Source organism: Pelobates fuscus, chromosome 1 (assembly GCF_036172605.1).
Source record: "Pelobates fuscus isolate aPelFus1 chromosome 1, aPelFus1.pri, whole genome shotgun sequence".
In the NCBI taxonomy this organism is placed as follows: Eukaryota; Metazoa; Chordata; class Amphibia; order Anura; family Pelobatidae; genus Pelobates; species Pelobates fuscus.
The window spans coordinates 451,596,867-451,620,724 of record NC_086317.1 but is presented as its reverse complement, the minus strand read 5'-3'; the positions used below and the strand labels follow the sequence as shown (position 1 = coordinate 451,620,724).

Below are 23,858 nucleotides of genomic sequence, written 5' to 3'. Positions count from 1 at the left end.
TCCCGGCGTTACAGTGTGTATACAAATCAGAAATGAGAGGAAAAGTAAAATTAATCTCTTACTCATATGATGTGTATACACCATTGCACCAAGATACCTATCGCCAATATATATCCTAGATGTTATAAAGCCCTACAAGAAAGTGGGGATGAAGTGAAAAAAGGACCAGTAAGAAGGCTCATATAACAGATAAACCACTACATAGTACATGGTTTATATAACCTATCCGGAGTTAGCTTAATCTACTGTCTATTAACTAGGAGAAGATAATCTATGGAATAAGCAGATGATGCTTACTTTAGCTAAATAACGCAGTTTTAGTGTATAGATCATTCCCCTGCAATTTCACTGCTCAATTCACTGTCATTTAGGAGTTAAATCACTTTGTTTCTGTTTATGCAGCCCTAGCCACACCTCCCCTGGCTATGATTGACAGAGCCTGCATGGAAAAAAAAAACTGGTTTCACTTCCAAACAGATGTAATTTACCTTAAACAATTGTATCTCTTTCTCTAGAAATTGAACTTTAATCACATACAGGAGGCTCTTGCAGGGTCTAGCAAGCTATTAACATAGCAGGGGGTAAGAAAATCTTAATTAAACAGAACTTGCAATAAAGAAAGCCTAAAAAGGGCTCTCTTTACAGGAAGTGTTTATGGAAGGCTGTGCAAGTCACATGCAGGGAGGTGTGACTAGGGTTCCTAAACAAAGGGATTTAACTCCTAAATGGCAGAGGATTGAGCAGTGAGACTGCAGGGGCATGTTCTATACACCAAAACTGCTTCATTAAGCTAAAGTTGTTCAGGTGACTATGGTGTCCCTTTAAGGACAAACAAGTAGAAAAGTACTTTTTATCTATTTAAAGCAGGGTTGTAAATTGACATTGTCAAACCTTTTCAGGGTAAATATGGTATTTCTTTGTTTTTTGAATCTTAAGAGAAAAGATTTGTTGAGATGTGACTTTCTGTTAAAAATGTAAGGCCAGGGGTCGTATGCTAAGCTACAAAGTAAAGCATAGAGATTTCAGTTGTGTTCCCAGCAGGCTTTCCTTTTGTAAAGTAGTGAACACAAACAAGGCTGTTAAAGCTAAATCTTATTTTTCTTCTCATTACTTATATCCATAGCATTTCCAGCTCCACAATGTCTTGACAGTATTGTCCTCCAATTATCTGTCATAAGGATATAATATCTGGTGCAAGTTGATAAGTTCCCTATATTATAAGTTTGTGTCCCAGTCTCTGAGGAAGAGTTGTCGCCTTTCTCATTCAACCAATTTAATTGATTCTAGTTAATAATCTGCTTTAAAAAAGAGCAGGACCTAATCCTCCTCAGTAACCTCTGTGAACTGTGACATAGTTTGTATGTCCCGTCGAGGCCCCTACGCTCTGTCAAAGACCTACGTATATCCTTTGTCCGTACTCCCACCTCTAGCGCACGCCTCCAAGACTTTTCCAGGGCGGCACCTTTTCTGTGGAGCTCCCTTCCCTTCTCCGTGAAAATTTCACCCAGTCTCCACTCATTAAAAAAATCAATGAAAACGTCAAGAAAGCATATCAATTAAATTGTTAGCAGGTTTTAATCCCCCACCCTCCATGACTCCTCTCCTGCAACTGTCAAAAATGACCTGCTAAGCCCTCAATGAATACTTTTCTAACAACCTACTTCGTACCCCTACTTTTACCCTTTGTGTCACTATACCCCACTCCCTCTAGAATGTAAGCTCATGGAGCAGGGCCCTCCACCCCTCTGTTCCTGTACGTCCAGTTGTCTGGTTACAATTACATGTCTGTTAGTCCACCCATTGTACATCGCTACGGAATCTGATGGCGCTATATAAATAATAAAATAATAATAGTTTAATATACTGTAAAGTGGAAATGTCACATAAGTTAGCTATGTGCTTGATCCACGCCGCACTGTACACAAGGGCACTAGCACATATTGCAGTACTAAAGGAATGACTATTACTGACAGAATGTAACATGAGTATAATGGCATCACAGCATCATGGTGACGGAGTCACCCTGGGCACATACCATTTTTCCCTGAAAATAAGAAAGATGTTTGTAATATAAGCCCTAGCCCGAAAATAAGTTGCCAATTCGCTAAGCTATGGTCGGGGAAGTTTCCCCGAACATAGATTCACGGGATTGTATGCGTTAGTAAGCAAATCTATGTTCAGGGAAGTTTCCACGAACAAAGATTCACGGGATTACATGCGTTAGTAAGATAAACTATGTTTGGGGGAGTTTCCACTAACATAGATTCATGGGATCCCATGCGTTAGTAAGCTAATCTATGTTCGGGGAAGTTTCCACGAACATAGATTCCCGGGATTCCATGGCCTAGTGAACTGGTCTATGTTCGGAGGAATTCCCCTGAACGCAGACCTGCTTTCTTGCACATGCTTGCTACCGTTTTTCCCCGAAATAAGACATACCCTGAAAATAATTTTCGGAGCAAAAAATTAATAGAGGACCCGGTCGTATTTTGGGGGAAAGACGGTAAGAGTTTTTACTCACCTCTGTTTACCTACTCAACCCAATAAGCTATTAAATAGCAGTGACTAAGGTGAGAACTAGGAAATGTCACTTTTATAGAATTGAAAGTTTTGCTTTAAATATATTCAGATAATGCACATTCTAAATTAATAATTCCTTAAACAGAAAAATAAACCTATGTTAGAAGACCTAAATGCACAAAAAAGAAACATACATCTACATGCATGCATTTTCTCCTCAATTAAATGAAAACATATTAAAAAAATGTATTTTTAAAAGTATCGTGCTGGTGTTACGTACAGATTTATTTACACGAAGAAAGCCAAAAGGGAACATTTCTGATTTATATTTCATGCAGCTCGGCCAGCATGCAACCTCTTTACTTTTGAGTTCACAATTTTCAAATTATAATCGAGAACAATAACAAGTGATTAAAGTGCTATAAATATATAAGATAAAACACACGTTTTACTTGAAATAACTCAGGCTTATTATAGTTCAAAACAAATCAAGAAAAACTAATAGAAAACAAACGTACAATACATTTATTTAAAAAAAAAAACACTCCTGTGAAAGCAACGTTAAACCACTGACTTGTTGAACAGCCCTGAACAATGTGCTCTGTGGATGCCCAGCCTGGGCTAAATGTCAAATTCCAATGTGGCAACTTTTAAGAAAAATTAGAAAATTGTGGCGCAGTATAAAGGTGAATGTATCAAAAATGTTTAACTTTATAACAATTAAAATATTAACAGCCAACACAAAATTCTATATACAGGGTGACTAGATCCGCCATGTTTTTTGAGACATCTATCAGATATACATATTGATGGGCAGCACATGCAAAGGGAAGCCCTGTAATATGTAGAATTCAGAAGACGTTATATACAATTAAGCAATTAGACAATGAAGAATCCTGCAATTAAGCAATTAGACAATGAAGAATCCTGCAGAATATGCATTAAACATACTGCAGGACAACCATTTTCATGCGTTTTCATAAATATGACAAAATTATATGTGTCCCTTTAAACATGGTGAATCTGGTCACCCTGTATAATATAAATGCTAATCAGTTACAGCATTAAAACCACCTGCCTAATATTGTGCAAGTCCCTCTCATGCTACCAAAATAGCCCTGATGCGTCGATGCATGGAATCCACAAGATCTCTGAACATGTTCTGCGGTATCTGGCACCAAGACATTAGCCGCAGATCCTTTTAAGTCCATGGATTGGATTTGATGTTCATTTTACCATTTAGGAGATGCTCTGACCCAGTCGTCTAGCCATCACTATTTGAACATTGTCAAAATCACTCAGATGTTTTCATTTGCCCATTTTCCTGCTTCCAACAAAAAGAATTCAGGAATTGACTGAACACTTGCTGCCTAACATATCCCACCCATTGACAGGTACCATTGTAACTAATCAATGTTATTCTCTTCATTCACCTATCAGTGGTTTTCCTGTTGTGGCTGATCAGTGTATATATGTAACAAAGGAAAAACACCTCAATCTCTATTCATCTCTGTCATTTTGAAACACATTCTTAAAATGCATTTGTTCAAAAAGGCTTTCAGATAGTTCCTGCCAAACTAAAATTCTGATTGAAAGCGCTTCTTCCAGTGTCATCATTTAAGGAGGTACTCTCTATTTGCTCCCTGATAAGGTGTGTGTTACCTGACTCATTATCCTCTAGATTGTCAGGGTACTGCAAATCCATGTTAATCGAATACTATTTTCTATGCAAACAAGAGAAGGATTTTTAATACTAATTTGTTGACATAATTATAATGGAATAATATATACATGGCCCATTTTAACTGGCGCACAATGTACCCTCACCTTTGAGTGCCACACTGCACCAGACTATTTGTTTGCCTGACTTACATATTATTTTTTTTTATATCTTCTTATTTCATTGTTACATAACTGATAGGATTGTATGGGAAACGGTGATTCAAATACTTTAGAATCTTGCAAATTTAAAATGATGGAATATTGTCATGGGTTGTAGCAAGTATCTGCCTGGCCATTATAAAAATACAACTTCATTGTGGTTATTGATCACGAGCATGAATGTAATCTAATCCATCAATGGCTGTGACGAGATCAATTGGTCCCTTGTGATGCAGGCTCTTCAATGGATTTGACCGTCTAACCCCTTTCACTCAGCAATTAAGCAAAGGAGTGAAATAATGGAGTATATATATATATATATATATATATATATATATATATATATATAAAAAATAATTTTTAATTTCGGCTCTTATCCCAATCAATAGATACACAAAAATATATAATGCCTGGGTGCATATCAGAAAACATTTTGTAGCAATCACAAACAAGTCTGTCTGTGGCTTTATTTGGTAAATTACATCATAAAGTGGTCTCTACAGGTGATCAACGTTTTGGCCACTTCAGGCCTTTATCAGGATAAAACACATAATGAAAAATACAAATACCGGTATATACAGGTTAGAAATCAGTGCCAATTGGTAGAAATGTTAAGATATTTTTTTCTGAGATATATATATATATATATATATATATATATCTCAGAAAAAAATATCTTAACATTTCTACCAATTGGCACTGATTTCTAACCTGTATATACCGGTATTTGTCCTTTATCAGGATAAAACACATAATGAAAAATACAAATACCGGTATATACAGGTTAGAAATCAGTGCCAATCGGTAGAAATGGTAAGATATTTTTTTCTGAGATATATATATATATATATATATCTCAGAAAAAAATATCTTAACATTTCTACCAATTGGCACTGATTTCTAACCTGTATATACCGGTATTTGTATTTTTCATTATGTGTTTTATCCTGATAAAGGCCTGAAGTGGCCAAAACGTTGATCACCTGTAGAGACCACTTTATGATGTAATTTACCAAATAAAGCCACAGACAGACTTGACATTATATACCATATATATAATGTTAAGATATTTTTTTCTGAGATATATATATATATATATATATATATATATATATCTCAGAAAAAAATATCTTAACATTATATATATGGTATAGAATATATATGGTATAGAACTATTTTTGGGTTGAGTAGATGAGAAAAGAAATGCAGTCATTAAGGGGAAATTGGTTGGGAAAGATTCTTAATGTTAATAATTACATGTCGACCTAAACACACACTTTATTACCACTTTTAAGTGACCTCTATTTTTGCTGCAGCTGCAATGTCAGAGGTTAGCCATTGTGTCAATTAGCTTTAGCAGAGTGAAGTCTTTAGAAAGCAGATAAACAAGCTTGTAAATAAGAACAAAGAAGGAATATAAAAATGTAAAAAATTCACAGCAGAATTATTTACCAAAGCAAATGCCTGAAACCAGACTTAATGCGCTAGACTGTAACAAAACTTCCAAGCAATTCAACGATAATAAAATCACTCAATCTTGCTTCTTTCTCAGACTTCCATTCCAAAATAATAGGTACAAGATTTCTACAAAGAATGGGATCTAGGAACCTTTTGTGTCTTCAGCAATACTACCTCGGAATGCTAAAGATGTAGAAGAAAGATGTTATTTCACTGGGAAATGCACAGCACACTAGTTACTATATTTAACAATAGATAGAAACCTCTGATTGTACGGTTTCCCTTTTTAAATGGAATAGTATCCCAGTGATAAATCAGGCACTATCAGAACATTTTTATTATTAACAGTCATGTAGCTCCAACACATTTCGCAGGACTTTTCAATTTTATCAAACAGCAATAAACAGAAAATAGGAGGCAAGCAACACATTTTCACAGAAAAAGTCAGTTAATATTATGCCATGTAAGCTTGCAATCTAGAGGAGGTAAGTTCCAAGTACACATGCCGAAGAATAGTATTTAAAAATTAGATCACTGAGTATAAAGTGTGAATATACTTAATGAAATAATCTAATGAACGAAAAGGTGTGTTCTTACTTGGGTTCTACACAGGTAATGACACCAAATTTTACTTAAATCACCCACTGGACATATACCACCATGCTTGGTAAAGCCAAAGTCATGAATTTATAGAATGACATTTAGCCTTCATATACAATGTTTTGTCTATTAGTCTGCCTACATGGTGTCCACACAAGAGTGATGTTTAGATCAGACATTTAGCTCCAGAACTACAAAGTATTATTTTAACACAGGACACAGAATTGTGAAGCAGTATTCTAGGGTTAGAGATCCTACAAATAATGGATATTCCATAATAATATGTAACCTTTAGCACTTCAGATTTGACATCAGATTTCTACATCTCTCGTTATCTGCCAGCATTATGGCTCTAATGGCATTATAGGAGATGTTTTCCACAATATTTGGCGTGCCGAAGGTTGCCTACCCCTGTATTAGAGGATAATTTATAAAGTTACTAGTGTGTCATTAATATTTTTTGATGTATGATGGCACAATCTTAATAGATCCGAATATATATTATAAATCACACAGTATATTTGGAACAGAGAAAAGGACATACGTTTGGGACTCAACAGACCATCATTATATGGCTTACAAGTAAGGACACAAGTTAATCTCTGCTTCCTATGGAAGATAACATGATATTCTCACATTATCCATCTGTGATAGAGAAGAGGTGGAGATCTACACCGTACATCTCTTGCTAAATTAAGAAGGAGAGACCTAGGATTTATACATTGCATATTAACGCATGTGATAACAGAAGAGGAGTGTATACCTCCAATGTAGTACACTCTACTTCGAGATCCTCTCCATGTTATTACTACCTAAACCTCTGTTCAAGACCCCTAAACAAATTGTAAACTTTTTTCTGAAAACAAAAGGTTCTAAAACTGATTCCTACCCCTAACTAGCACCCAGGGCTTGCCTTGAGGTGCTGTCATACTTTCCGTATAGCCTAAGAATCTCTATTTTCTTGTTGCCTGAGCTGCGATCTAACCTTGACAGGCTTAAAACATGACAAATACATTGCATAATTGAGGATATTTCCTGAAATGTAGCAATTTTATTCTGAATTATTTTTTATCCTATATCTGGTAAATGATCAGATATGATACTAACTTTTCAATACAAGAAACCTAGAAGCAGACTAAAATGCAACTAATAGCAGACGAAGACAAATGGACCTTTTCAGAATTATTTTTCACTTGGACATATTGACCCATAGGCTTTCATCTGCCCCACACTCTAGTTTAATCACCACAAACAGACTCTGAATTCACTCTGCTTTTCATTAGGTGGTTTCTCTAGCTTCAGGCTTCAACTGGCCTGAGAAAACCTATTACAAAATCTATTATTCCCTAGGCTACTGCTTGTTCAACTGATAAAATTACTTATCTCGACTCAGGCCTCTCCCTATTACAAAGTTCTTCTACAAATCCAGAGAAAAACAGACCTCTTGCACCATTTCATGGGCTACAAAGAAAGAGTGCTCGCCATCATCACCTCAAGTAAAGGTAGAAAGAAAAGGGGTGTGTGTATATATATATATATATATATATATATATATATATGTGTGTGTGTGTGTGTGTGTGTGTGTATATATTTATACATAGATAAATGTAATATACATAGTCACTTGCCCATGCAGACTGTCCTATGTGGGGAAGACACATTTAACAATTAGAGACCGCCTTAGATGTCATCGCTCAGGCATTTCAACTTCTTATCTTGATTCATGAGCAGAGAAACCAAACCAGTAGCCAAACATATTCTGGCCGAACAACATTGTCTCCCTACTCATCGTTTTAGAGCGATTGATCATATTCCTCCACCACCTTGTGGAGGAAACAGATCTAGATTATTGCTTCAACGTGAAGCTTATTGGATACAACATTTGGACACAGAACCCCCCAAAGGACTAAATGAAAACTAGGTGTAGTCAATGTCCTTGATATATGTTATTTTTAATATTGATGCAGGGGTATATTTCCTTTTATTTATTTATATATATATACTCCTGATATAATATATAATATATTATAATATAATAATATCAAGAAGGACTGAAATGCAGGGACAATGGAAAATAGATGGAAATATTTAGTTTGTACGTTGGGAGGGCATATATACCTCTGTATAGAAGAGCACTCATGGAACTAAACATCAAGTGTTTTTATTGCACAAATTCAAATCCTCAGGTCAGACACAACATATGTGTGAGGCAGACAACATGGACTGTAGGGAAAAACCTGATATTTGATAAAAGAAAAAGAGGGCTTAAAGGCACACTATAGTCACCAAAACAACTTCAGCTTAATAAAGGAGTTTTTGTGTATAAATCATGTCTCAGAAGTCTCACTGCTCAATTCTCTGCCATTTAGGAGATACATTATTTTGTTTCTGTTTATGCAGCCCTAGCTACACCTCCCCTGGCTGTGACTCACACAGCCTACATGAAAACATTTAGATGTAACGTACATTCAAATTTTTTATCTCCTGCTCTGAAATCAGGGTGGTCAGACATCCCGGTTTTACCAGGATAGTCCCAGTTTTCGGTGATTTGTCCCAGCTTCCTGATAAGGTTTCTTATCATTACAGTCTCTGTTTTTGGTTCCTGGCGCAACCAGTGCATGACCAATATTAGTAGTAATAATGCCAGATAAGCCGCGCGTGTGTCATTGTTTGTGTAACGGATCACCTGGCACCCCGACTTGGTACCTCCGTTAATGGATGCTCCTAGCGTTTCCTGAGGACTCCAAGCACTCTGGCAGACACCACAATCACCGAATCCGAGAAACCTTTAAATTCTCCCAAGCATATGAATGCTGTAGACCATTGAATAGGAACCATACGAATAGGCTTGTACTCCTAGCAGTCAACTGGAACAGCATACAATAAATCCTTCCCCCCAATAATGAGACGACACATCACTTTGAGGGTAAAACAGGAACTCTGGACTGGCTCATCCAGCCTGGCTTTTATTCACAAACAGGTACATACAGGACACTCCCAGGGGGAGGATGATATTGACCAATCACATGGATGCACCTCCCACACATTTCCTCCCCTTAGATTACCACTTAACCCAATTATACAGTACACACTTTTCCCCAATTCCTGGATGTACCCCAAAAACAGGAGGTACACCTTTAAAAAGCCCTTATTCAGGGGGACAACATATCCAAAATTCAAGTAATTCGGATGAATGGTTCGTGAGATATGGGGTTCCAAAGATTTGACCGACCGCATGGGTAAAGTATCCGAAAACAGTTCCATGCATTTTGGCCCTGCGGTCGGTCACAAACAAGGGAATGAAAACAGACGAATTGCCTGTGTTATAGAGCCTGGAGAGGGTTTGAATGAATTCCCTTGTTTGTGGGGTTCTTTCTACCGAACGGTGGGTCATTCGGTAGTTTCCATACGAATTTCTGGAAGTATGGAGGTCTCAGCGGTGTTTGCCTAGTCAAGTGTCCGATTTTAGTTCCAGACACTCGACGGCAAAACACCGCTGTTCGGTAGTTTAAGATGGCCGCCGCCACGTGTTTGTTTCCCGAATGGCGGCCACCCAGAGGACAAAGACCACACTGCACTGATTGCCAATTACCCGTTTGCAACATTGTTGCAAACTGTAATTGGAGGCACACTTATTCCTGGGTGGTCTGGTTGTTCGGTAGTTTCACTCAATATACTGAATGGAGTGATTCTACCGAACAATCAGTTGAATGCTGCATACATATCACCCAGGCTAAACTTAACACATGAATACATATACAATATTACAGGCAGCACACTAGAACATGCTTCACAGTCTTAAAGGGACAGTAGTCCCAAAAGTCCCAATGTGTCCATAGATGCTGTTAAAAGGGCCAGTAGCAGCAATATACAGTACAATATGCCCAAATATAAATCTTTAAGTGTACCAATTTTCCAGGGGCCATAGTCAGCAGGTAAGAGGCAGGCAGCCAGGCCCCTCCAATGTCCAGTGGCGAGGTGGGTTCCGCCACATTTCTCCCCTTTCCCATTTAGACTATCCAGACTCCAGACCTCCAGTCGGTCTGGGGCTCTGATAGTCGGCTGGCTGTCCTTACAGGGGGTAGTTGTCCAGATGGCCCCCTGCCACTCGTGTCCAGTTGTAAGTCCAAGGCTTGGGGAAAAAGTAACCAGGGTGTCCTCTCCCCTGGTTGAACACAGCTGTTGTTGGGGAAAAACGACTGTCTCCCCTTCCGATATTTTGTCTGGCTGTTGTGGACTAGGACCGACTGTCCCTATCCCCAGTGGTGTAGGTGCAGAGACTACGGTCCCATCTGCACGGTTGTGGGGTTTACTGTCTCCCCTTGGTGTGCTAAGCTGCCGCTGGGGAGAGGGGATGACAAACTCCTCTCCCTGAACCGTAGACTGCCGCTGGGGAGCAAGGACGGCTCCTTCAGCTCCCTGTAACTTGGGCACAGAGACCACGGTCCCATCTGTGCTGTTGTGGGGCTTACTGTCTCCCCTTGGTGAGCTGTGCTGCCGCTGGGGAGAGGGAATAACAACCTCCTCTCCCTGAACCGTAGACTGCCGCTGGGGAGCAAGGACATCTCCTTCAGTTCCCTGTAGCTTGGGCACAGAGACCACGGTCCCATCTGTGCTGGTGTGGGGCTTACTGTCTCCCCTTGGTGTGTTAGGCTGCCGCTGGGGAGGGAGGACGCTGCTCTCCTCTCCCTGCACTTTACTGATCCGCCGCTGGGGAGAGGTGGTAGCAAGCTCCTCTCCCCTACATACTTCTATACTCTGTGGAGGGAGACCGACTGTCTCTACTCCCAATACAGTGTCCTGCTGCTGGGGAAAGGAGACTGGGCTCTCTCTTCCCTGCTGGACACTCTGCTGCCGGGGAATGGAGACTGGGCTCCCAATTCCCAACAAATCACACTGCCACTGGGGAGGGAGGACGGCCCCTTCAGCTCCCTGTAACTTGGGCACAGAGACCACGGTCCCATCTGTGCTGGTGTGGGGCTTACAGTCTCCCCCTGGTACATTAAGCTGCCGCTGGGGAGAGGTGGTAACCAGCTCCTCTCCCATTAGAACACTCTGCCCATTGATGATCCGCCGCTGGGGAGAGGTGGTAACAATCTCCTCTCCCATGCCTACTTTCAGTCTTTGTGGAGGGAGACCGACTGTCTCTCCTCCCAATTCAGTGTCCTGCTGCTGGGGAACGGAGACTGGGCTCTCTATTCCCAAAAAATCACGCTGCTGCTGGGGGGTAGCACCAACTACCTCTGCCCCCTGTAACTCAGCCTGCCGCTGGGGAGGGAGGACGCTGCTCTCCTCTCCCTGCACTTCACACTGCCGCTGGGGATCTGGGCCGACTGCCCAGCATCCCTGTAGGGCCGGTAGAGAGACTGCAGTCCCATCTCCACCTGCCATCTGTGGGTCTTCCCAGGACCAACCCGTGAGGCCCCTCAACATTTGTGAGTAAGGGCCACCTGCTTCCCCACCTGGCAACTCTGGCTGCTGCTGGGGATCTGGGCCGGTTGCCCAGCATCCCGGTGGAGAGACCTTGGTCCCATCTCTACCTGCCTGTTGTGGTTCCTCACAGGACCAGTCTATGAGGACCCCCACTTCGGGTTCCTCCCGCCGCCTCAGGGAAAGACGGCTAACCTCCTCGGATGCAGCCTCTACTCGGCTGCTGTAACGCTCCTGCTGCTGAGCATACTTCCTCTCTTTCGCCAACCGGAATTCTCGGTCCAGCCTTGTGTTTCGCTCAGCCATGACCTGGTTCCAGATCACCCGGCGTGTCTCCATGGGTATATCATCCCCATACTCGGCCACTCGCTGCCTCACCTCGGCCAGCCAATCATCTCCAGAGCCAGAACCTTCCATACTTGTCTGCTCCCCGGGGCGCTGCACGACTGCTAGCGTTGCCCTCAATTTGTAAATCCAAACAGTGTCTCTGAGCTGCTTTACCTCACACTAGGACGCCATCCCACCGCTGCCACCAATGTAACGGATGACCTGGCACCCCGACTTGGTACCTCCGTTAATGGATGCTCCTAGCGTTTCCTGAGGACTCCAAGCACTCTGGCAGACACCACAATCACCGAATCCGAGAAACCTTTAAATTCTCCCAAGCATATGAATGCTGTAGACCATTGAATAGGAACCATACGAATAGGCTTGTACTCCTAGCAGTCAACTGGAACAGCATACAATAAATCCTTCCCCCCAATAATGAGACGACACATCACTTTGAGGGTAAAACAGGAACTCTGGACTGGCTCATCCAGCCTGGCTTTTATTCACAAACAGGTACATACAGGACACTCCCAGGGGGAGGATGATATTGACCAATCACATGGATGCACCTCCCACACATTTCCTCCCCTTAGATTACCACTTAACCCAATTATACAGTACACACTTTTCCCCAATTCCTGGATGTACCCCAAAAACAGGAGGTACACCTTTAAAAAGCCCTTATTCAGGGGGACAACATATCCAAAATTCAAGTAATTCGGATGAATGGTTCGTGAGATATGGGGTTCCAAAGATTTGACCGACCGCATGGGTAAAGTATCCGAAAACAGTTCCATGCATTTTGGCCCTGCGGTCGGTCACAAACAAGGGAATGAAAACAGACGAATTGCCTGTGTTATAGAGCCTGGAGAGGGTTTGAATGAATTCCCTTGTTTGTGGGGTTCTTTCTACCGAACGGTGGGTCATTCGGTAGTTTCCATACGAATTTCTGGAAGTATGGAGGTCTCAGCGGTGTTTGCCTAGTCAAGTGTCCGATTTTAGTTCCAGACACTCGACGGCAAAACACCGCTGTTCGGTAGTTTAAGATGGCCGCCGCCACGTGTTTGTTTCCCGAATGGCGGCCACCCAGAGGACAAAGACCACACTGCACTGATTGCCAATTACCCGTTTGCAACATTGTTGCAAACTGTAATTGGAGGCACACTTATTCCTGGGTGGTCTGGTTGTTCGGTAGTTTCACTCAATATACTGAATGGAGTGATTCTACCGAACAATCAGTTGAATGCTGCATACATATCACCCAGGCTAAACTTAACACATGAATACATATACAATATTACAGGCAGCACACTAGAACATGCTTCACAGTCTTAAAGGGACAGTAGTCCCAAAAGTCCCAATGTGTCCATAGATGCTGTTAAAAGGGCCAGTAGCAGCAATATACAGTACAATATGCCCAAATATAAATCTTTAAGTGTACCAATTTTCCAGGGGCCATAGTCAGCAGGTAAGAGGCAGGCAGCCAGGCCCCTCCAATGTCCAGTGGCGAGGTGGGTTCCGCCACAGTTTGTATCTGTGTATCTGTATATGTCAATGTGTGTATCAGCATGTTTGTATATCTGTGTGTGTCATTGTATCCGTATATGTCAGTGTGTGCATATGTATGTCTGTGTGTCACTGTTCGTATCTGTGTATCTGTATGTGTCAGGGATTGTATCTGTATATCTATGTATCTGCATGTGTTTCAGTGTGTGTATCTGTAAGTGTGTATCAGTGTGTATGTGCAACTATATGTTTGTCAATGTATCTACATGTGTGTAAGTGTATGTCTGTATGTGTGTCAGTGTTTGATTATGTATCTGTGTGTCTTTGTGATTTTGTGTGTGTCTGTATCTGTATGTCTGTCAGAGTTTTTTTCTGTATGTCTGTGCATCTGTGTGTGTATTAGTGTTCATATCTGTACGTCTGGATGTGTGTCAATGTTTATATCTGTTTATCTGTTTGTGTGTGGGTGTGTTTGCGTGTGTATATATATATATATATATATATATATATATATATATATACACACACACTTGGGGCAGAAGAGAAGCAGAAGGAGCAAGGGGCAGAGGAAGACCAGGGGAGCCAGAGGCAGAATAAAAGCAGGGAGAGCCTAGGGCACAGGAGATGCAGAGAGAGCCTGGAGCTGAGAAAAAGAGAAGATGGGCAGAGAGAAACAGAAATTTGAAATAACAGCAACTATAATAATTAAATATATTTCGCTATTATGAGGGGTACAATTTATGGATATGGGCTACCGAGGGGTACTTACGTCAAAAAGGCTAGGAACCACTGCTTTAGAGTGAAAAGTATGCTGACATGCAGCACAGACGGTATGGGATATGTCACATCATAATTTTTGTATTGCTAATGTGTGTCCTGTTTTTTTATTTCTAAAATCTGGTCACAATCTCTGTAATTTGAACTTTATTTACATACAGGAGGCTCCTGCAAGGTCTAGTAAGATATTACCAGAACATGAGATAAGAAATTCTCAATCAAACAAAATTTACAATAAAGGAAGCGTAAACATTACATGACTCTTTACAGGAAGTGTACAGGAAGACTGTATAACTCAAATGCAGGGAGGTGTGGCTCAGGCTGGATAAACAAAGTAATATAACTTCTAAATGGCAGAGAATTGAGCAGTGAGACAACAGGGACATGATCTATACACCAATAGTGCTTCATTAAGCTAAAGTTGTTTTGGTCACTATAGTGTACCTTTAAGAGACTGAGAACAAGAAAAAAAGACTGAATTTAAAAACAATTGAATAATGAATAAAGGAGCACAAATACTATAGGCAGATGAAAGTGCATCCTATTATAACTGCATTTACTATACTTACTATATTATGCATATTAATGCCAACAGTGTACACCTGTTGATAATGTATATATTAAATAATCTGTGTGCAAACAAATACAGGGAGGTTTACTCTTTAATGCCATCGACCTAGAATGAACCTAGAAAGAGCTGGATGATATTGCAAGTGGTGTTACAGTGTTATCAGTGAAGCAGTTGAAATGCAGGTATGGCTATCTGAGAATTCTATCTATTCCCCTTTCCATTTTATCCTTATCTCTAACAACCCCCCTGTTAATAACTGCTTTGCTTTTCATCATTTTCTTCCAAAGGCACAAGGCAGATTATTGTGCAGACTGGGTAGCCTGCAGTCTGCACGTCAGCCGTAGTAAAGAGCATCTGTGTTATGCGTAATCTTATACTAATAGACTTTTTGCAATTGTGATAAGTGGTAATGTCTGCAAGAACATGGGCAGTTACTGAAGAAACCAACACACAGTGCTTTCAAGACAGCCTACGTTCCCAGCACATGGGGTCACATTCTGCTCTGTTTATATCCGTATTCCATTTCATCCGCATAACGTGTATACTGTACCCGAGAACTCGCTAAATCACATAAGCCACAGGTTCTTCAAAACAAACATTAACAGACAGTATTTACAATATTTATCAGACACTTTTCCCAACAGAGTGTGAAGCACCAAGGCATTAACCTCTTACAAATTACAATATATATATGGAATAGTATCCTAGTGATAGGACATTATTATTAATGTTTATATAGCTCCAAGATATTTCACAGGACTTTATAATTTTATAAAATAGCAAATAAGAGGCAAACAGCACATATTCACAGAAACACAGTAAATCAGTAAATAATGTGCCAAGTGAGCTTGCAATCTAGAGGGCGTCCGTTCTAAGTAAACATGACGAAGAATAGTATTAAAAAATTAGATCATGAAAAATAAGATGAAAGAAGCTAATGAAAGAAAAGGTGTGTTCTTAACTGGGTTCTACGCCAGTACTGACACCTCATTTTACTTAAATCCTCAGCTGAACATACACCACCACTTTTGGTAAAATCAAAGTCGTGAATTTATATTGATATAGTCCTGAGTAGAAGAGCACCAAACGTTGTTATTGCACAAATTCACATCAGGTCAGAGTTTGTGCAACATGATCACTTCTACTACTGTGAACTATATGGTTGGCTGGCGATTGCACCAATGCAAGCACATATCTGAAGTCCTGAGTGCGTGGCTCTATGGATTTATGTATATTTATATCATGCCTCACAACTGTCCCGATCCAGAGAGCAGTGAGACAGTGCTTCCTGCAATGCCTGCCCTCAATGGACCAGAATTAAATGAAGGATAGGTGGCGTGCATTCATGCCAGGCTGACCTGCCAGTAATTTGGGCGACTGGACTCATTCTTGGTGGGTCCACCACTTTGGGGGCAGATGTAGTGACTCCCGCCCCCTTTACTACCCTCCTGCTGGTGTCCTGATTCTCTGGATGCCGGAGTTAGGAGGTATGTTATATACTTATTTAGTCCAAAGATGCAGAAGTAAAATAATACAATATTAAAATATTTAATTTTTTCTTTTAATTATTGAAGAAACAGAATTTAGGAAAAACTGGTTTTCAGGATGGTCCCCCCTTTATTCAGAGAACTATTAAAATTTCAAGGAACCCAAGGCATGTTACCAATTTGGAAACCCCCCTCCCCCCCCCCCCCATTAATTTTCTTATAGGGATGATTAATGAGACCAACCAAATTCCTAGTTCCTGGTCCCGGTCTAACCCCTAGGGTTGCTTCATGGTTAATCCTGCCTTTGTGAACATAATAAGATTGTCTGTTATCAAAATACTCAAAATCATCTCTTATTTTACTTCCGCATCATTGAACTAATAGAGCTAATATACAGATAATGACCTGTCTGTTTTTGCAGCAGGCAGATCATGTTTCAAATCTGTGTAACATTGCATCCATCAATCCTAGGCAGCTTTTATTGAAAAAAAAAAAAAAATGGGAGTCTGAATTAAAGAAATTAAAGGGTTCTGTCATCACATGTTCAACTCTAGTTTTAAACCCCAAGTTTATTGCATTTAAAAGATAAATATATTTTTAAAATTTTATATAGTGCTTTTTTATTTGGGTAAGCAGACACATTGGGTCAAACTTTACTGTTATCTGACCAACAGCTGCACATCCTAACCTGCCTGCTGCTATGAAAGCACTCTGTACTCTGTGTGAAACTGCATCAACAGTAATCATTATTGTTGATTCTAGTTAATACTGAATTAAAAGATCGGTTTAGACACCATAACAACTTAATTAAAATGAAGTTGTTCTGGTGCCAGGAAATTCCCAGCTCTAAACCAACCGTTCATGAACAATTTAACCCCAACATCTGTGTTCCAGCACCAGATCTCTCAATAATCTGTCCCCCTTTAGTTACTTAGAGCTTCCCCACAAAATGCCAAAGGGTGGGTGCATGGGGGGATACTATGCCCCCTTTTATTTCATAGGACCCACCCCAATGGGCGTTAGTAGATGTGCCCCTACCTGCTGTATTACAGGTGTGGGCATAAGGAGTTTTAAAACCTGGTAACTTAGAGGTAACTTATTGACCCCCATAGAATTTGTAATAATTAATTTATTTATTTTTCACTTTTTAATATAGTGGTTGGCTAGCAAGTGCTGGCAAGCCACCCCATGATCAGCCTCTCATGCCGCCAGCAAATTTGTAATTATTTTCCCACTGGCTGCTAGTGCTGCCAGCCGTCAAATTGTACTTAAAATTATCATTTGCTTGCGTGAAAGTAAGTGAATGACATTTTACGAACGTGCATCCTGCTAGATACATTTGGCCCAGAATTCAAAGAAAAGAAATTCTTTGTGAGTCTTCTGAATCTTCTACATTGTATGGAACTCAAATGCATCTGGGCAATTGCCGCAGATTCCTTCAAGCTGACTGAATTTCCACCACATTTGGCCTTAGTAAATATGAGAATTGCCAATACGGACAGAATTTGTCATTTCCACTGTATTTTGTCCCGATGGACAGATGGATATTTAGTGAATAACTCCTATAGTGTTTCAGGCAATTTTGTGGTGGTGCTTTTGGGGTGCAATTTATTAAATCTGTTTGTTTTGAGGTTGTTGTTTATTTTTTTATTTTTTTTATTTTGCTTCTTTTCAACCCTAAGCATATTTTTTTCAATGTATGCATGTATGTATGAGACACAACTGGTTATCGATTCTTCTTTCACTTTTTCAAAAAGAAAACTGTTCTGTTTCACTTCTATTTTTTTCTGCCACTCTAAATTTGGTAATTTTGAAAAATGACAAAACTATTAAGGAAAAAATTGACATGTTTTAGATCATTAACCCCTTAGTGACCAGACCGTTTTTCAATTTTCTTACAGTTTGGGACCAGGGCTGTTTTTACATTTCTGCGGTGTTTGTATTTAGCTGTAATTTTCCTCTTACTCATTTACTGTACCCACGCATATTTTTCTCGCCATTAAACGGTCTTACTAAAGATACCATTAATCATATCATATAATTTACTCTAAAAAAATTATAACGTGATGAAACTATTTTAAAAAACACACTTTTTCTAATTTTGACCCCTAAAATCTGTTACGCATCTACAACCACCAAAAAACACCCGGGATAAATAGTTTCTAAATTTTGTCCTGAGTTTAGAAATACCTAATGTTAACATGTTCTTTTTTTTTTTTTGCAAGTTATAGGGCTATAAGTACAAGTAGGACATTGCTGTTTCAAAATATATATTTTTAAAATTCATGAATAGTGACATTGTAACACTGTTATCTGTCATAAATCTCTGAATCACACCTCACATGTACATATTTTTGTTTATAGTAGACAACCCAGGGTATTTAATATGCGGTATGTCCAGTCTTTTTTAGTAGCCACTTAGTCACAAAGTGTCCAAAGTTAGCATTTATATTTGTTTGTGTGCTAAAAAAGCAAACGCCTTTTATGAACACTAATTTTGGCCATTGTTTGTGACTAAGTAGCTACTAAAAAAAAGGCTGAGCATACCCCATTTGCAATACCTTGGGTTGTCTTCTTTTGCAAATGGTATGCCATCATGGGGGTAATTCTCATTCCTGGACTACCATACGCTCTCAAAGGCAACATAACCAATCTGGCAAATTTCAATGTGAAAAAATGGAAAATCAAGCCTTATATTTGACCCTGTAACTTTCAAAAACACTATAAAACCTGTACATGAGGGGTACTGTTATACTCGGGAGACTTCGCTGAAGACAAATATTAGTGTTTCAAAACAGTAAAACGTATCACAACAATGATATCATCAGTGTAAGTGCCGTTTGTTTGTAAAAAAAACTGCAAAAAACGTCACTTTCACCAATGATATCATCGCTGTGACATGTTTTACTGTTTTGAAACACTAATATTTGTGTTCAGTAAAGTCTCCCGAGTAAAACAGTAAAACATATTTGCCGGTCCTTAAGGGGTTCATAGAACTATATAATAAATAAAAAAAATTTAGAGGTTAAAACTAAAAGACACTTTTCAGAATATTTCAATAAACCTTTTGCAAAGTTTAACGTTTATTCATCCGTGCTTTGTAGAACTGGAGTGATTTCGAGATTTGTTTTCATATGCCTGCTAATACAGCTGTACTCATAGATTATCCATATGAGTTTTCAATGTGCGAATGAGCCTAAACTAGCTAGGTTTTCCCAGAATACTATGCGCGCCAAACAGGTCACAAACGGTCAAAGACAGAAGACAGAACTTCATTGCATCAAATGTATACAGTAAATACATCTTTAGATTATTTCGCATCTGTAGATTTTAAATTTCGCAATTTGATCAGAATTCTGTCATATACTAAAAGAGTCTCTATAATAGAAATCAGTCATCATTTTTCATTATTACTGAAAACGGAAGATGACGTATTATAACCTTGTTGTGTATTATTTTGTCATATAAGCTTATACATTTACACCTTTTGGTGCATCTCTTGGCTTTCCCTCGCTACATGGAGGCAGTCATCTGTAACTCTTCTTTGGACAGAAGCATCACTCTGTTTGGATTACACGGAGTATGAAGGTTCTAGAGTGCATGTTTGAGATGGATGGGGCTTGTGTATGATATTAGAATTTGTTAAAGTACACTAGCTGTTCTTTACCTGTTTACGGTGTTTGGAGTGTTGAAATGACCACTGGGAGATCAATACATATCTCATTAATCTTATAATTTCCCTGAGATAATGACAAGCCATCTCTGCACATGTGCTCAAGTCCTACAAGCATGCATTGTAGGTGGTCCCAGGGGCCTGTCTACAGAAAGAATGGCTTCTATAACACAAATGAGGAAGAAGCATTAGTAATGCCATCATCAGTATCCTTTGTGAACATGTTGATTACAGTTATAGTCTTTTTTTTTTCCGTATCCTTGGGGAATTATTTTTTTTTCTTTACCTAAGCTGTGAATTGTTTTTAGTAGACTTGTGCATTCGGATTCAGCCAAATTTGGTATCTCTGAAGCGACATATGGACATAAAACAGAGCAAACGACCAGCACAATGGCCAAGAAAAGAGATCATTGATGGGAAAAGAGAAGAATGATGGCTAGGGGACATCCATTAAATGTTTATTACTTTACTCACAGATCACGTGAGAAGTGACCAATAGAGAGGAAAAAAGTAGAAGCATTAAAATATAAATAAATAAATATATATTGTGATTATTTTTTTCTTTTATTATTATAATTATTGAACAAAAAAAAAATGACAGGAAAATGTGCCTATCACTGTACTGTACTAATATTTATAATTCGTATATATTTAGTAGTATGCTGATTGGCCCTGATTTTTGCGCCCCTTTTGGTTTGCCTGAATGTTTTCCTGAATCATTTTCCATGAACGATATTCGGCCAAACCGAACTTTCCCACCATGCACAAGTCTAGTTTTTAGCTAAGATGTTTTTGAACTTTAAACCTTTGAAGGCTACATCTGGCAGCCCAAGTGTTAGTAATTGCCCTCAATATGTTGCCAACCTTTAATAGTGAAATTTATATATAGCGCGAGAATTCTTCCAACTCCGCTGTTTTGCCTTACATTTAGAATATTTGTTTTTCAACTTGGTAACAGTTCACTGTTTAACAAATAAACCCTTAGTTTTGCATTTAGCCCTAGAGCTCAGTAACACATATCTTATCAATATTTTGTTGTTTCAATATCAGTGAAACTGACAATTATTCTGGTAAAGGCAAAAGTATATCAGTATCACGATCATTCACTAAACTGAGAACTGTCACGAATAGAACAGGAAATTTAATATGTAGGCCGAAACAACTGAGCTGTAAAACTGAGAAATGTGAGAATTTCCCACTTGAGATATTTTTGATTGAAATTTGCTGTTACCTAGTCAATGCTCATTAATGATTAAAGCTAACTGTTTACAGTGTGCTTTAGAGCAGATGTCTCCATCACATTCTGCACAGTCACTATCTTCATCTGCCCCCTTATTACTCACACTTACCAATGGCGCTATTATTTAAAGTATATCTTAGGCCAAGTTGAAGTCTTTCCAGATCTTGACTATAACTTTAATTATCAGTCTATGCATCATCCCTGTCACATTTTTGCACCCATGTATGGTAGAAATATTTCTCCAGACACTTTGATTTGTAAACTGCGGTCCTTGACCATTTTTTAGCAGCACCCACAATACTATGATTTTTTTTTAAAAAATTCCTTGGTGACCCGTCGTTCTGTTAAGTAAGATATAAACAAATATTCTTCACACTACCTATTCTGTTAAGTAAGATATAGAAAAAAAATAGTCTGCACTAAGATAAAAAAAATATATATATATATTCTGCACCTTGACTCGTTTAAGTGCCAGACATCTCCAACGCATTTTGCAAGTCAGTTTTGTTACTGTAAATACAGTACTGCAGTCAAGTTGCATGATTTAAGGTAAATATAATGTGCAGCTCCATATGTTTCGGGAACCTACAGAATAGCAAATAATAGCAAATAAACCCATTCTGTGGGTCCTGAACGAAGGCTTAAGCAATCCTGCTTTAAAATGTCCATAGTATAGATGACGCAAAATTAATTAAATCCAATAAAGTAGCTGGGGCTACTGTATATTATCATCCAACTACAACTGAACTACGTTTCCACTAAATTCCAGAGGGGCATGATTAGACATACCTGAACAAAACCCAATGCTCCCTTCATTTGCAAACACTAGACATTACGAAGAAGTTCAAAGGGGACCATGAAACGCATCTCAATAGCTAAGCATGCCTGTGGCTACTTTGATTTGGATACACTGATTAGTGAGACATTTACCCACTACTATATCTACACAAAATGGCAACATGTCAAATATATTCATGTTTGTGATTTTTCGTATCTAATTTGTAATTACCACATCAAATAAACTACTTACTACCATGGCAATTTGCCAGCTGAGGTTTTAAATCCATTAAACCCTGAAGCATTCTGTAATTCTGTAATTTGTCATTAATCTATTGCATGTGTCAGGATAAAAAAAAATACTCACAAATACATTTTATAAAATAAGAAATACACAGGGACATCTTATTTCAGAACCCTGTATATACTAGATTGAATCCAATATACATTCTTCAAACACAGAAGTAGAATCCTTGGAATTGGGCTAAAGAGAGAGATTCAACAAGTCCCACACTGGTCTAAACCATCACTGCCATTCCTTGCACGTCACTTAACAAGCTCTTTTTACATCACATTTTGTCCTTACAATCCAACATTACACATTAGATACGTTTTTTATCTAACATCCCAATTTAAATGCACTGTATAGGTTAATCAAATTGGTAGGTGACATAGAAATTTTTTTTTAACCTAATCTATAGTAAACCCACCGAATTGCATTTAACTCTGTATGTGCTGCAGGGATGATACAGCCCTCTGGAAAGCACTGCATGACTGTTACAATTCAGTTTACATTAAGAAAAAAAAAAAAAAAATCATCATATCTCATCTCAGTTTATATAGATTTTTATAATATAATCTGCAGGTTTCTAATTATCTAGGGGTGGCCAGTAGATTTGCAATCTGATGATCCCAGCTATTAAATGGTTAAAATAATTTAAAATGGCAATTCCTTACTACTGTTTTTATTTTTTTTATTTTTATCTTGACATACATTCCTTCATTATGATCAATAGTAGATGCCAACTAGCTATATATCAGCCCAGGTGTACTTACACAGGGTAATATCCATAGGGATGCACTGAGTTCTCCCCTCCATCCTCAGCATCCATCAGCAAGTAGTCCTGACTCTCATTCCTTACAGCAGTGATGGGACAGTGATTGTTCCTGGTCACATAAGGCTCACAGTGGCTCATAGTAACTCCTGAATGTAGTCCTCTTCTCTCTCAAATCACAGCTGGTATTCAGTGGTCAGTAAAGGCAACTCAGTGTACAGCATCAACTGCCCCAGCACCGTGTGAGAGCTGCATCTGCACATCTGGGAGAGATACTCCCTGTTTCCGAGGACCAGGATAAGCAACCTCTCCCTCACCAGATGCCCCTGCATGCCTTTTTAATCACCGGCTGATGATGACCGTGTTGCCTTGAATTGGTTTAGTTTTGTTGACTTTGGGTCTCTGCACTCCCTCTAGAGGCAGGAAAGAGAATGCAGGCCATTCATGTCACATTATAGAGGAGGATTAGCTGCAGGATGATGTTGGGCACACTGATTGCTCATTGTTATGGTCCTTCTCTGCAAAATATTTTCGTTTCTCTAGAGACTGGGTA

The 23,858-nt window shown here is 39.1% G+C and overlaps 1 protein-coding gene across 1 annotated transcript in view; it reads right to left on the bottom strand.

The window, feature by feature from the left end:
* Positions 1-23,578, bottom strand: part of TRPC6 (transient receptor potential cation channel subfamily C member 6) — a 180,141-nt gene extending 156,563 nt beyond the window's left edge. The window contains exon 1 of the mRNA XM_063444937.1: positions 23,307-23,578. Coding sequence (XP_063301007.1) covers positions 23,307-23,446 — 140 coding nt within the window. The 5' untranslated portion in view covers positions 23,447-23,578. The remainder of the gene's footprint in view (positions 1-23,306) is intronic.
* Positions 23,579-23,858: the final 280 nt, after the last annotated feature.